Raw genomic sequence first — 15,950 nt, 5'->3', positions numbered from 1 at the left:
ATGTTTCATTTAATTATTTTATAATTGAGCTCTTGATTGAACTATTATTATTGGGTCTTCTGATTGAACTTTAGTGATTTAGCTTTTTGCTTGATAAATTTTATATTCAAATAATATTTAATTCAATTATCACAATATTTTCATAAATAAGAAATAGTCATGCTTTATGAAAAGAGGGGAATTACAAATTGAGTTGCTGAATATAAACCCAATAACACATCTCTTCATATTTATATTTATAAAGCGATTTTCTTATGCTTTTAGTATTACTCATCTCACCTAAGATTGTAAATATTTTCATTTGATTTTTACATAGTTGGTTAAGTATAAGATCTATCGAACCAAAAAATATTACTTTCTCAACATTCAAATGGCCAAGAAGGATGATGCTGAAAATTATGAAGAGAAGGAGGACAACATATCTCTTCATGGCTGGACAAGAAGAGAAACGTATGGTTTGGATACAAGCGCGCATACAAGATTTAACACGAAAATTGCTGCACGAATTATATGTAGGCATTAGCTAAAAAAAGGCTACAATTAACGATTATAACTAACTTAATCATCCCAAAAACACAAAAAAGAAGAAAGGAAAGAAAATAAAAGAAGTTCCTTTCACAGCCTCCTATGATCCCTGATAAAATTCCTGGTAATGAGAGCAAAAGCACTCGAACAAAGCTGAGCTGCTCCAACCAAAACAATGGCGAGAGCCAACATCGCCACCTTCCATTGCCTTTGGGCAGTGAGAATCGCAGCTGTAACAGCAGCCATGCTCAACAGCCTCATCACATTCTTCAAAATCTCAAGCCTCCTCACAACAATCCTACACCCCTTGCAGTGAATGACATGCCGGTAGTATCTGTTCGTCGGGTTCGGCGCATACAGCTCTCCGATCCCTCCTTTCGCCGGCATTGAAGCTGAAATAGCCGCCGCAGCTCCCACAGGCGCCTGCTCCACCACCGCAGCCTCTGCCGGCATCGATACCGTCTCATGTCCAATATAGTAAGGCATGCCAGTCCCCACTCTATCCATCCACTTCCTGTATTCCATAACCCACGTATCAGAAAACTTCAAATTCAAATACAGCTCCTTAGTTGGCACCTTCTCTCTTATAAGAACCTCATTCTGTGAGGAGAGGAATCCCATGTCCTGTTCAAAAACCTTGCAGGCATTCTGATGGTAATACCAATTTGGTATGATATTGTAAAGTAGAGGCCTTGAACTGGCTCCAAACCTCACAATCAGCATAGACTTCCCTTGACCTGCTGGTCTGCAGAGGAATAGTGCTGAGAAGTACTGAGTAACTCCTTTCTTATCCACAAACTGGAGATTGTTCTGAAGCACACATGGGGCCTGGAAGCTGAGAGAGTTCATGAATGCCGGATTCTTCGATCGGCCCCATTGCCCTGCAAAGCCTCGCATTGATCTCTCTTTGACTGTCATGACCAACGGCTGCGCATCCTCACGCTTCGCAGTCCAGTCAGTGCGGTCGTGGGAGATGGGGACGTGTGCGGGATCCATGAGGTTTTCAAGGAGGATTGAGTGGTCATAGGGGAGCTCATGGATTGTTGATGTGTCCTGGAAGTTTGGCTTGGCATAGTGTTCAAACCATGGGAGCTTGGTGAGGTTGGGGGGGTTCTTGTCAGACATCCAGACCCATACTACTCCTTGGGAGTCACGGACTTCGTAGGTCCTGACGCAGGCTGCTCGAGGTATCTTTGCTCCCTCAGGTAGCTGTGTGGATTACAGTAGTTTTGAATCAGAAATGTTCATGGCGATATGTTAGTCATTACAGATTAGCATGGTGAATGATTCTAAATATTTAATTTGGTTGCACGGATTATAATCTGTTGAATGAAGATGAATAAACATGAAGTGGGGATGTGGGAAGTGGTAAGTGCTAAAACCTATAATATAAACTCCTCGCTATAATATCAGGATAAATTTTGGGGCATTTACATGATACCACCCAATTCTTTATGTATTTACATGTCTAACTCCCAAACTTTGCTTTTTTGCATTTATAACACATAAATCTTTCATATCACATTTAAAATACTATTATTTTAACTTTAAGAAAGTAAAATACACCTTTTCATGCATATGTAAGGTGGCATACATGTGGGAATTGAAGTTTCGATGTTAGATTTGTAAGTACTTAAGAATTGAGTGACATCTATGTAAATCTTCCTATTTGTTCGTCAAACACTTCTTAGACCTTTGATTTGTGAAAGACTTTATGTACAAAAGCAAGTTTACAAACCTGAGGGATCTTGACGCATTTTCCATCACCTTCAAATTGCCAGCCATGGTAGAGGCATTCGATCCGCCCGTCCACGAGCTGGCCTTCAGAAAGCTTAGCTAGTCTGGAAAAAGAGGGTTTTTGCTCACGCATCAGTATTCAAATTCAAACAAGAGCAGTCAACATAGCATTTGTAAGACTTCAGTTTAACTTATCAATAGGTAGAAATAGAACAGAATGTTTTGATTGAGAAACATTGGTGCTTGCTTCAATCTTTAAATATACAATTCCATGATTGAAATTCAAAAGAGTGCAAACAGACTTCATGTTCTTTGTTTCCTATCCTTAGATGTAAGTAGAATTTGTTAACAAATGAAATTCAACAACACTTCTAAAATTTTAAAAATAGGCATTGTAAATGACAGGAAGAGAAATCAGTTTAGCACAACATATCCAGATCATCAAATCTCAAGTGATTTCAGAACATTAAGTGCTGTTTGGCTGCAAAATTTAGCCAGGAATTAGGCTAAATCATGAAAAGCAATTTTTTTAAAAGCATAAATCCAGCCAAATTCTTAAACCAACTTTTAATTAGGATTTAAGAAATTAACACAACTTTCCCTTATTATGCCCCTTATCTTTCATTTAAATCTTAGATCTTTAAAACAACTGCTAAACTGCTTATTAGAATTCAAATAAATTTAATATATATCATTTCAAATAACTTTCAATTTTTAATGTTTATGGGATTTTTTAAATCGAGATTTAATATATTTTGACAAATCCTTCTTGTATCTAAACAGGCCCTTAGTATTTGCCACACGCTACCCATCACTTATGGGCATCAATCAGCTCATGGGCCGAAATACAGAAAAGATGAGATTTTATCAATGTTCTCTGATCTCTCCTCTTCCTCATCTAATTTATGAAATACAATAGTTAAAAAAAAATCATTTTTATCGCATAAAATCCAAATCATCCTAAAGAAAGTTTCCAGATCAAAACAAATTTCAGCAAACTCTCAGAGTTCGGGTCTCTCTCCTACCTGTGGGGGCATCGGTCTTCATGGCATCGGAGAACACCATTGAAGTCTCGATAGAGAACAAGCTGTTTGTGGAAGACGGTAAGGCCCAAAGGAGCATCTTCCGGGACTTCTGCCGTTAAGTACAATGGATACCACTCCTCCCTCCAGTCATAACTCTCTTCAACTTCCTTAACCTCCTCCGCTTCTCTGGGAAGCAACACATCTTGCACATCTTCTGCTATGCCGTCCACGGTGGCAACCTGGCACTGTTTCAGTCTTCTTCTCCTCTCAGGCAGAGCCTTCAGGTTGATTCTGTAGCTATTGGTGATAGGAAGAGATGGAGAAGTACAGATGGAGGAGGATTGCTGGAGAGGTTTGGTGAGTGGAAGGAGATAGAGGGAAGAGGGAAGGGAGAGAGACATGATGGAGGAGGGGGAGGTACCTTGCTTCTCAGGAGAAGGCGTGTGGAAGGTTGTAGTAGGCGACTAACTCAACTCTTCTCTGTTCCGTTTCTTCTTCTTCCTGAACTCTTCTTGGTTTTCCTACACCACACATTTGGTCTTCACCATCTCTCGATGGCTGTAGGGCCTGCCGAGTTTCAACATAGCATGAAAGGAGACTACATGTTTGATACGCAAACGTTATCATTATTGTAAGGGAGGGTTTTTAACTGCATACTACTTAAATTTTCATAAATAATAATCTAACTAATCAAAACTTAAATATTTCAAATTAATCATCCAAAAATTGTTCTTGGTTTCCCTTCTTTGTAGAAAACTTCACATTATTGCTTGGGATAAACTTACTTTGCCTAAATATCATGGTGGCCTTGGTTTGACTTTTTTTGGATTCTATTAATGTTATGTGTGAGACCAAAACAATTTGGAAGTTTTATAGTTCAAATTCTCTTTTGTCTGGCTGGTGTTTTAATCATTATGGCTCTATTTGGAAAACTCATCGCTTCAAAATTTCTCATTTTTGGAAAGATTTTAGTCGATGTGGCTAAAAGAATTAGGTCTTCTTTAAGGTTCAAAGTTATTCCTAATAGTAATTTAATTTTCTGTCATGACAATTGGTTTAAAGGTTTATCTTTGAAGGAAAACTTTTGCTATATTATATTTAATTGGTTTAATCTTCCCGGTAATGCTATAATTTCTGATGTTTTAAGAATTATAGTTGAAACTTTGATCTTTTTATAAATTCTTCTATTGATTTCATTAATGATATTCAAGGAATTACCATTTCTAAAGGAATCTCTTGCCTTTGGAAAGATGTCAATATTTACTGTCATAAATTCGTCTATTTCTACTTTTATGAATTTGTTCTTAGGGTTGACTGGTTCAAAATCATTTGGTATAAATGTTATGCCATTAAGTTTGTTTTTATTACTTGGAAGATTATTCAGGAAGGTCTCAAAACTTCTGATATTCTCAATTTATGAGATTTAATATTAATAATATTTGCATCATTCATTCTAATAACACTGAAAATCATGATCATCTCTTTTTTAAATGTCAATTATTTCATTATCTTCTAAATAAATATGTTTTTAATGGGAACTTTTTCATTGCTCATTCTAATAAATTTCTAGTTTTATATCACTCTGAGAATATTTCTTGTAATATTCAAATGAGAGTTCATCTTTTTGTTTTTCAAATAACTGTCTTCACATTTGGAATGAAAGAATTACTAAAATTTTTAAAAATAAATTTATCTCTATTGACTCTATTATTCGAATACACTGGACGATTACATATGAAAGGTGGAAGTGAAAATTTAAGAGGAATTTAACTAATAATATCATTCAATTTTATGATATCAATTCTAAAAATTTAATAGTCTTTATCTTTCTATTTTCTTGGTCTTTATTATTTGTGATCATTTGCTTCCTCTTATTGCTTCGTTTTTACTTCACTGCTTGCTTCATTTTTTGTTTCTTCTCCTGTTAACTGGGTTCTTCAATGTATCAGTGTTAATGCATTCTCCTGTTGTTTTAGTTCTAGTGAATTTTTGTCAGTTTTTTTTTTATTAAGTTAGCTCTGTTTTCTTATATTGAATCTCTAATTTTGTTTGTTGTATCTTTTCTCTTTAAGTGGTTTTCTGTTTTCTGTCTTTCTTTGTTTTCTTAATACTAATAATATATTGTTTCGTTTTGGCCTTTTATTTTCTTTTTTATGTTTTTTTTTCATTTATTATTTGTTTTCAACCATTATATTTTGTGAATTCAACCAATTTTATTATATTTTTATTTACTCTAAACTTTGATTGTAATTTAATTTTATATATGGTTGGTTCTTTTTTAGTTCTCCTGCTCAATTACCTTTTTGCTGTGATTAGTGCAATCAGTAACTTGTTTGCCTTTTTTCTTTTTTTGTGTGTGGTTGTCTTTTGTCTTGTGTTCTTTTGTATTATTTTCTGATTGTTGGGATTGCTTTTATGTTGTACTACACTAATCTTTTCATTGTGCTAAGATGGGTATTGTGCCATGAAGAATTCCAATAATTTTTTGAAATTCTACTATTTTTTTTACTGAATATATTTTTATATATTCAAAATTTAGGATGAGATATTAAATATTTTATTTTCAGTTAAGTTCTGAGCTTAGATGGGAGGTCTCTTGGCTCATTTGTTTATTCACTTTGCCCATAATTTCTTAGTTTACATTTTATTTTGGTACCGGTCCTTTGTTTTTTTTATTTTTCAAGTCTTTGGGATCTTCTCAATCTGTATTTGAAGGCTGTTGTTATTTTTTCTAACTTGTTCGTGTGGTTCAATTTTTTTTTTGTAGTTATTTATTATTATGAGTTGTTATTAGCTCTCTTTGGTTGGTTAAGTTTTCTTTATGTTGGTTTTGTATCTCTGTCGCTGAGTTGTAACTTGAGTAATGTTATCTTTGGGTTGTAACTTTCCATTTCATTTCATATCCCTCCAGTTCACATCTGTCTCCGTCCAATCTCTTTCCTCGTCTCCTGCATGTCCGTAGCAGGAGAACATGCAAGAGACGAGGAAGGAGATGGAGGCGGAGCGGGTCGCTCAGTGGCTCAAATAAAAGTAATAGGTTTTTGGTGGTTTATTTCACATATTTAAGATTTGAGTGGATAGGCTCTTATTTATGAAGTTTTAAGTGGCGTGTTAAGTAAAAAATCCCAATAATTTAAGCTCTTTGCAATAATTTTAGAAAATTTCATCAATCATATTAGTTGATACTCAAGATTATTCATATTTTGGTTCTTTCTTTTGAAGTTGGTCATGGGAGTTCACCTACAATGCACGACCTCAACCAATCAATCTCCAAAAATAATCCATTAGTTATAAGAAAGAGTATATTATTGTTTCAAATAATTAGTATATTAAAATTATTAAAAAAAAAAGACAATTTAGGGAGGAATAATAAGAAATCAATTGAGAAGAGGAAGGTTTTTTAAATTTTTTTTTATAAATTTTATACTTAAATAAATGATAGTTTATTTTAAATGAGCCAAGTTATGTGCTAATGAGTAGGGTTAGGTTCGGCTCAAACTAGGCTCACTAGGTCATTGTGGTAATTAAATATCGCTATAATTTAAAGCTTCCTTTGGGCAATCTCTCTCCATCATTCGGTTTGGGTAGCAATACAATTTTATGTTCCATGATAACTTAGTTCACCATTAAGATCTTGGAGGACATTAAAAGATCCAATTTTCTCTTACAAGTGATTGTGATTTATATTGCCCATATAAAAAAAGTTGTAGTTGTACTCAATGAAAGTACTAGAATGCATGGTGTAGGCTATTGTGCTAAGTGATGAAGGGAGCAAATAAATTGATTTGAGTGTTAAACCACATAAATTTATTTTATTCACTTGCTTCGTAGTTTTGATTCATTTATTTCTCACTTACGTGCATATTTCATTTATTCACATGTCATTGTAGTGATATATGCTTGAAATGATAACATGCTTGTGCTGAAAATATTACATATCTTGAGCTTAAAACTCTTGTACGCTCACAAATACCATCATCTTTTGTCATCATCATCTCTAATGGTATGTACGCAATTGCATGATTGTTTTTCTTAGTTGAGTTAGTGACATGCAAGTGCTAGTCCTAAATCGTGTTGAAAGATGCATTGATTTTTATGCTTCTTACTGATTCATCTTCATATCACTAAAACCCGTTATATATAACGACTCGAAATTATATGTGTCATTTACATGTGTTTGAATGGTTACTTTGCACATGTATTTACTTGAGATGAGTAGTGTATAAGAAAATGTTCCTAGAGAACATAAAATAATAATAATAATTTAACACCCTTCTCGTGTTCTTTTAAGTTAATAGATAACACCAAGATGATCTTTTTAAAGATGATAAATGATGACAATAAGTATTTGCTTAATAAGAAGAAGATAACTTATGCATAAATATAATTTTTCTGAGAGAGAAGCCTCCCTACCAAATTGATGAGAAAATATTTCCCATAGGAGAGAATTCAACAACCAAAACAACAACAAACCTTTATCCCACTAAGTGGGGCCAGCTACACGAACCTTTTTTCTCCCTTGCGTCGTATATCATATAGTGTCATATTTCAAATAATATTAAAAAAATAAATTAAAGTGACATTTCAATTGTAAGCATCACATGTGGCACTAAATACCTCTTTAAGCTAAGACATCACCAATTTTTAGCTTCTTAGAAAGTCCATCTAAGTTTTGAGAGACAAAACTAAACTTAATATCGTTAAACCAAGAAATATGATTTAAATTATTGCGGGTTTAATGAAAGAAAAATAAATAATTTAAAATTTAAAACAACTTATATAAATTCGGCTCACTAATATAAAAATTAAATATGATATTTCATTAACAAATTTAAATTCATCTTAAAGATAAATAAAATCAATGTAAAGCACAGAAATGAGTGACACAAGCAACCAACTAAGCTTCACTCTTGAGTTATATTTGAAATTAAATCAAAATTGGTTGATTTTCAAATACCTTAGAAATGAACAAAATGATGATTACCAAATACTTACAAAATTTCGCTCTACATTACATTCTCTTCAAACACCCAATTTTTCAAAATCCATGTATTCCTTTTACTTTACATCAACTTTTCATCTTTTCAGAAAATTAAATAACTCCGAAGTTACAATCATTTAATATTCATAAAAAATGCAACATGCTCCTTTTCATTCACTCCTTTGCCTGAAAACCATGAAACTAGAATGGATAAGAGGAAAAGACTTAAAAGTCATTGGAAGGATCTGTCCCAAGTCTTAGAAATCACCCAAAAAAAAAAAAAAAACTTAATACTAAATAACATTAGAACAAAACACTTATTACATTAGATTTATTGCCGCAGAACACTGTAGATTTCGCCACCACTGAGAATAGAATCAAAGTACAAACAGGATGTTGCTCACAACTTATGCAGACATATTGTTAGGTAATCTCAACTTTAGAAGAGCTATTGAGTGAACTTCCCTCTTGCAAAGTTACAGAATTTTCCATCGGATGAATGTCCATCCAAGAGGGACTCCATGATCGCACCTTTAAGAACTTTTACCACGAATCAAAAATTAGCTCAGCACAATACCCCTACAGCCTTCAAAAAAGTATTAGGAGATACAAAATTGAATTCCAAATAGTTCTAAGAACCTACGGAATGAGCTCAAATTTACCTCCCTCCCTCATTTGCCAGAGTAGATTAATTGTTCTTGGAATAACAAATCGTGCAAGACTTTTCCTTCTCCAGTCTCTTTTCTTACAATTCAAAACCTCGACTTATTCAGCTTCGCTGTCACTATAATCAGCCCAACATGTTACAGACTTTTGAACATTTGCCGATTCAGAAGATTCTACTTCCACGGTTGTACCTTCAGGAACTGCATCTCTAGCTTTTGTATTTATCTCCAATGTTATACACTTTTGAACACTAGCTGGCTCTGAAGATTCTGCCTCCACAGTTGCACCTTCAGGAACTGCATCTTTAGCTTTTGTATTTATCTCAGGATCAACCACACCAACCTTCTCACTCTCTTCTGTAGAAGGATGGACACCTTGATCGTTTCCTTTAGGCAAACCTTCACTGTTTTCAGAAACGTTAGCAGAAACAGTTGGTGATGCTGCTAAACTGTCTGATGAAGCTGAAGATTCTGGAGAAAAAACAGGGAAGCCATACACAGAAGCTGGGTAGCCATTAGGGAGCCATGGCTGGCCAGGTATGAATTCAGCAGCATCTGGATTCATGGCCTTTGGACTAAAACCAGTTCCATCAACAACAATCGGCTCAATATTTTGAATGGTGAGCTTATTCCTAGCACCTCGATGCCCGGCACGGTTGTAAATACCAGCAAGACGGGGACCATAAGGAATCCTTGTTGTAGCAGATTGATGAGAGTGCTTACGAATAGGATTAGTTGTCAAAATTGGCGGCATAATGACTGGTGGAGGCAGAATTCCTCCATGTTCGTTTATGAATGGAATTGAAGCTGAACCAAAGACCGGCATGTTAGATGGATTGAATGGAGGTGCAGATGCTGAAAGTTTCTTGCTTGCTTCCTTTGTTTGTTGATTATTCTCCACTTCCATTGTTGAAGTTCTCTCATTTTCCCCTCCACTGGAAAGGTCAGAAGCATCATCTTCTTGTTCCACAGCATTCTCTACGGAGGCAGGCACATTTCCATCAGAGTAAGATAGCTCATGAGGAACAGCTACAGCTTCCTCAATTTCCTTCTCGACAGAATCTTCAATAGCTATGGACGTTTCAAATTCTTCCATGACATTGTCACCAGTCATGCAATTTTCTGTATCATTCCCCATTTCTTTGGACAGTTCAGTTTCAGGTGAAGTCATCCTTGAATCGTTCGAACCATCACAATTCATAGAGTCCACCATAGCAAGACATTTTACTTGTGCTTCCACTTCTGTAGATGATATTGTCTTAGAAATAACATTTTCTTCTGGAACCCCTCTCTCATCAATTGTATGTTCTTTAGCTTCATCTTCAATGGCTTTATCTTCTTCAGTTTGTTTTCCATTGGGTTGTAATTCCACTATGGTCAACTCCGTGCATGCTTCACCATTCTGGTCATTGTGATACTCATCTCGTGGTGATTGTTGTTCTACAGGCTTCATTATAGTACCCGGTGAAGCTAATGCCACCTCCTTGTATGATAAGTTTTTCCTAGTGGACGGACCATTCATTGAAATTGTTGATGGAGCTGCCTTGGCAGCCATAGTGATGGTTGGAGGTTTGAAACCAAAGCTGGAAGCTTTTACATTTTTATCTGAAAAAGGACTCATGGAATTAGTGGAACTGGTCTCACTTGGTGAGGTTCTTGGAGAGGAGAAGTTTGAGACCGCTCTTCCCCTGTATCTACCTGTTTCTCCATTATTAATGGCGTTGGTGTTCAGTCTTGCAAGGCTAGGTCTCCTTGAACTGGAAGGCTTACGGTTTGAGAAAAACCGTCCCTTGGGAACTGCTTCCTGCCATCCTTCATCGGAGGTTTCACCCTGTTCTCCATCATTCTGTGAACTTGATGGCATGGGAGCAACGGAATTATGAAGTTTCCCATCTTTAGATTCCATAGGCTGGTTAAGAGCATTATTCTCTTTATCATTGGAGATATTGTTCTGTGGATAATCTGCTTTTTTCTTTTCCTCCTTTAGCTCTTCATCTTTGATTGTTTTCCATTGATTCTGTTCAATCCTGTCCTTGATCTGTATTGTGAACATATCGCTTAAAGTAAGCAATTCAGGCTGTGGGGGAGGGGGGGTTAAAAAAGAGAGAATAGAATGAAAAAATCGTTACCTTTGTCCGGGCTTGTTTCTTTTGAATCTCTCTTAGTTTAAGCTCCTCATCTGGATTTATGTAATCAAGAAGATCTGAAACACTGTAGAGCATTTCAAAAAACAAACCACGAACACAAAATATCAGGATAAGCAGGTTTTGCTAAAGCTTCTACAACATAGTGCTCCTAAATGTAGAATATTTTAAAACATCAAAAAATAATATCACATTTCTACCTTAGATGACCTTTGCTGGCAATTGAAGCATCGGGCTTTGGAGTACCGTTCCGTGCAGCTTCCTGCTGTTCTTGTACCTTAGACTCGAAGTACTCAAGCCAAGCTGCAGCATCCTGCATGGATTCATAGAAAAGAAGTTCCAGGTGCACAAGTATCAAATATAATGAAGTTGGCATATCAATAAAGCACAGCTGAATTTACCTGGGTGCGAAGATCTTCTGCTCCAAGCTTCGTTTGTAGTATTCGAAGGGTTGTCTGCTCATGTTGAACACTTAAAGTGTATGCTTCCATCAAAGAAAGAGCAATAGCGATCGCATGATAACTGGCAGCGGTCTGTGATATATTTGATAAAGAATTAACATAACTTTATGAGTAGGAAAGTGATGGGAGTGGAAAAATGGAAGAAACCTGAATATGATCTGCTCCTAATAATCTTTGGTTGCACTTGAGGGCTTCATGCAGGTATCTGAGTGCCACATGAACGTTTCCCAGCCCTTCTTCCATCATTGCTACATTGATATAGGTTGCTGCCGTGTTGGGATGTGAGGGACCACAGGTCAGGTGCAAAAGATACAAGGCCCGATTAACATACCTAGCAAAATAAAGATTCAGATTGTCATGGAGTTAGAAAATGGCAATAAGTTGTATTTATATGAAGTGTGTGTGTGTTTAAAACATGAAAACCAAAATTAATCACGTTAACCTGCCTGTTTAAGGGAGCATGAAATTCAAAATCAATAAGATTGTCATATGATTAGTCTAAATTTAAGTTTAAATTAATGCCAATTAAATTTTAAATTAACCCTAAACATTACCTAATTCAAATTCAAAATTCCCAGAATAATCGATCATAATCGTCTCATTCTTTCATAAAAACGCACACATCAACCACATCCAATAATCATAACTATAACAACCCACAAAACCCAAATTAAACAGCACCATCACAGCTTCTTTTATCTATTTAATTATTTGCTAAATATTTGCAAAACAACTGCCTCAATCATAACTTTATAATGGCCATCCATGTCCTAATAATTCAAACAATTAGTGATGTTCATCATAGCCTCCATATTTATTTAATTAACTTAAACCGAGCCAAGATTGAAATTATTGCAATCAAATCAACTAACACATAATTAAGGAATAAAATATAAATTTTCTTGCCCTATACAACCCTTCACAGTCAATCATCATTGGCATGTATTAAAAAAAACAACAAGTCTTTAACCCACTAAGTGGGGTCTACTACATGAATCTTTTTTCTCCATTGTGTCCCATTGAGTGACATATTTTCATTTAATTTTAATAATTTGATATCATTTTTTATACAACATGCTCAAGTATTTTTAGGTCTACCTCGACCTTTCTTAGCATAAGCCGAATCTAAGACATCTACTTTTCAAACAACATCATCAAATAATCGACGTTTAATGTGAACAAACCATCTAAAACGACTCACTCTAATCTTGTATGCCACAAGAGCTACACCAACCCTTTCACAGATACATTCGCTTCACATTTTATCTCTAAGAGTCAAGCCACTCATCCACCTAAGCATTCTAATCTCAACAACATTTAATTGGGTTTTATGCTTCTCCTTTATAGGCCAACATTCTATGCCATAAAACGCTGCAGGTCTCACCACCATCTTATAACATTTTCCTTTAAGTTTAAGCGACACTTTTCTATCACACAATAGACCCAATGCATTCCTTTAAGATTAAGCGGCACTTTTAACCATGCAATTTGAATTCTGCTAATAATATCCCCATTGTCGCAACTCTGTCACTAGATATACTGTTATTACTAAAATTACATTACATGTATTAAATTTTAGATTTACTCAAACGAAGACCTTTAGACTCTAATGTAGACCTCCATGATTCAAGTTTATCCGGAATAGTTTCTCTAGTCTTATCCACAAAAAGAATATCATAAGCGAAAAGCATACACCAAGGTACATCCTACAATAAATGTCTAGCAAGTGCATCCATAACTAAAACAAAAAAATATTAGCTTAAAATGAATTACTGATGTAATCCAACTGAAATGAGAATATACTTGGTCAATCCTCCTATTCATACACAAGTAATAGCTCTAGTATTCATGTCTTTAATACCTGGAATATAAGCCATATCAACAACTTTTTTTTTAGAACTTTCCAAGGAACTTCTCTTGAAACCTTATCGTAAGCTTTTTCTAAATCAATAAAAATTGTATATAGATCCTCCTTACTCTCTTTGTACTTCTCCATCAAACCTCTCAATAAATGAATAGCTTCCATAGAAGACTTGCCAGACATAAATCCAAACTGATTATGAAAAGTTTTTTATCACGTCTTAACCTATGTTTAATTACTCTCTCCAATAATTTTAATGCATGACACATTAATTTAATTCATCTATAATTTGCACACTATTGTGAATCCCTTTATTCTTAAAATTAGGGACCAAAATACTTTTCCTCCACTTGTCAGGCATCTTTTTAGGGGACTAAAATACTTTTCCTCCACTTGTCAGGCATCTTTTTAATTTTTAAAATAATAATAAAAAATTTAATAAACAAAAGAATTCACATATCTCCTAAATATTTTCACACTTCCATTAAGATATCATCAAGTCCTACTGATTTTCTATCCATGGTTAAGTTCTTTAAAGCCCCTCAACTTCCTTTTAATAATGCGACAATAAAAATAAAAAAAAATTAATTATTATTAACAGTATTAAGACAACCAAGATCAATTGTATTTTTAAAATTTTCATTGAAAATTTGTCAAAATATCTCACCCACTGATGTTGAATATCTTCTTCAAAGAAATAAATTTTATAATTTTCATCTTTAATACATACTTGAATTGAATCTCTTTATTTTATTTTTCTCTTTGTTTGGCTAATTTATACATATATCTTTCGCTCCCTTTATTATCTAATCTATCATAAAAATTACTAAAAACAGAATTCTTAGCATGACAAACTATTCTCTTAGAATTCTTACAGGCGACCTTATATTTTTTTCCAGTTTTATAAGATTTGACATTTAAATTAATTTTTATAACAAAACTTCATATATTTTATCTTTTCTTGCACATTATTATTCCACCACTATTTAGTTTTACTTATAAAAAATTTTCATTTTGATTCTTCAAGTGCATCATTTGTCATTTATTTAATAGTATTTGTTACTTTATCACACAAAAAAATTAACTTCTTTAAGAACATCTCAAATCATAAAATCTTGAATTTTACTCGTCAAAAGAATTTTGTCTTTTAGGTGCTCCGATCTAATTCTATGACAATGGTTCATTGTATTTTTTACCTTTCAAGTCCTCATCTTAAAATGCAGAACTAATTATTGATGTTAAGTACTTAAGTTTTTACTAGGAATGGCCTTACTACATTCTCGAAGATCTCTTTTTCTCATTGTTGACCTCATTTTTAGTCAGGTCTAGTCTTTCTCTTAGGGTTTAGGATCTAGTCTTAGGGACCTCCCTTCGACTATCTTAGAACCTTAGAAATGGGACCCGCCTTTTTCTAGAAATTCAACCTGCTTCCGTCCCCTTCTGGAGTTTCGCGTGTGGGGTATCAACTTCTAGCACTTAAAAGGATGAAACCAACATGAGGAAACCCAAAAGGGATTCCCTATAGGACCTTCCTGAGCCTTAGGGTGGCCTTTTGCACAATTCGCACTCCCGCGCACAAAATTTTGTAATTCGGAGAGTCGACACGTCCGATCACCATGATTCGCTTCGTTTGCACTCTTACTTGTCGAATGCTCGAATTAACCTTTTGAAGCGATCGATCGCGGGTCAAAATTTTGTAAAGTTTGAATTTTGACGTGTTTTTGACCTGATTGTCGACGACGTTGTCCGAGCGACCCCGGATGACAAAACGGACTATATATATATTAATTTATATTAAACTTTTTTCCCCCTTTCCTCTTTAAGCCTTAACTCCCCTAACGCACGCACCTGAGCTCTGCCTCCTTTCCCTCTCCCGTTCGCGTGCCTAGCCCTTTCCCTTTCTCGTTCTCGAGCCGACCGAACTCTTCCTCCTCCGCGCGAGAGAAGGTTGACCTCGTTCGTCCTTGCCTGATATGCTGCTGCCCGCGACCTTCCTTCCCGAAGCCGTGCCAGTCTCTCTGAGCCGTGGTTTTCCTTTTCATGGTTGTTTGACTCTGGGAAGCTTGTTCCCTGGTACACTTGAACAACAATATTTTCTCTTCTGCATGATGCTTCCCTCGCTGCCATTAGTCTCGCCGCTCGGTCTGAGAGGCTTCGGTAGCTTCACCTTCTGTGAGCAGGGAGCATGTCCTTTTTTCTTTGGCCCGATTCGAGTACCGTGGACAGTTAGGGGTGGTCTTCTTTTCTCTTCTCCTCTATTCTCTGCTTATAAACACAGTTCCTTTTGAAATTTTTAAGCCTTTTGAAATTTTTAAGGTTAAATTTTTAAGGTTGTTGAAAAAAAAGTTTTTCTGAGAGTGGAAATTTTGGCTGTGAGGGAATTGGAAATGGGAGTTTCTGGGAGAGCATTTCTTTGAGGTGGTTTCTCGTGTTGTTGTGCTTTACGTTTGCATTGAAGAGGTACCTCTTCTTCCCTTTCTTTCCTGTGCCCTGGTTTCCTGAGGTTTTCTCTCTGTCGAGCCTCCTCTTGCTCGGTTAAATGGAGGATACA

General features: G+C 35.3%; 2 protein-coding genes across 2 annotated transcripts in view; both read right to left on the bottom strand.

Moving 5' to 3' along the window:
• Positions 1 to 371: 371 nt before the first annotated feature.
• LOC110026124 (protein TIC 55, chloroplastic) lies at positions 372 to 3,688 on the bottom strand. Its single transcript, XM_020726941.1, has 3 exons — positions 3,288 to 3,688; positions 2,264 to 2,366; positions 372 to 1,734 (listed from the first exon to the last, which is right to left on the bottom strand). Exons 1-3 carry the CDS (start codon positions 3,686 to 3,688, stop codon positions 616 to 618), a joined length of 1,623 nt encoding a protein of 540 aa, XP_020582600.1. The 3' UTR covers positions 372 to 615.
• A 4,922-nt stretch (positions 3,689 to 8,610) lies between these two features.
• Positions 8,611 to 15,950, bottom strand: part of LOC110026111 (protein TSS) — a 51,422-nt gene continuing 44,082 nt past the window's right edge. The window contains exons 19-23 of the mRNA XM_020726908.1: positions 11,686 to 11,869; positions 11,479 to 11,610; positions 11,278 to 11,390; positions 11,063 to 11,144; positions 8,611 to 10,971 (exon numbers count right to left, since the gene is read on the bottom strand). Coding sequence (XP_020582567.1) covers positions 9,034 to 10,971; positions 11,063 to 11,144; positions 11,278 to 11,390; positions 11,479 to 11,610; positions 11,686 to 11,869 — 2,449 coding nt within the window. The 3' untranslated portion in view covers positions 8,611 to 9,033. The remainder of the gene's footprint in view (positions 10,972 to 11,062; positions 11,145 to 11,277; positions 11,391 to 11,478; positions 11,611 to 11,685; positions 11,870 to 15,950) is intronic.

Source organism: Phalaenopsis equestris, unplaced genomic scaffold (genome assembly GCF_001263595.1).
Source record: "Phalaenopsis equestris unplaced genomic scaffold, ASM126359v1 Scaffold000352, whole genome shotgun sequence".
Lineage (NCBI taxonomy): Eukaryota > Viridiplantae > Streptophyta > Magnoliopsida > Asparagales > Orchidaceae > Phalaenopsis > Phalaenopsis equestris.
Note: the sequence above shows the minus strand (reverse complement) of the source record. Positions and strands in the feature narration are given on the sequence as shown.

Bases quoted from the DNA above. Each gene is read 5' to 3' on its own strand.
- LOC110026124 (XM_020726941.1), bottom strand. From the start codon at position 3,688: ATGTCTCTCTCCCTTCCCTCTTCCCTCTATCTCCTTCCACTCACCAAA. The intron at 2,367-3,287 runs GTAGGAGAGAGA...CTCTTTTTCCAG, and splicing joins GAAGACCGATGCCCCCACAG to ACTAGCTAAGCTTTCTGAAG. The intron at 1,735-2,263 runs GTTTGTAAACTT...TAATCCACACAG, and splicing joins AATGCGTCAAGATCCCTCAG to CTACCTGAGGGAGCAAAGAT.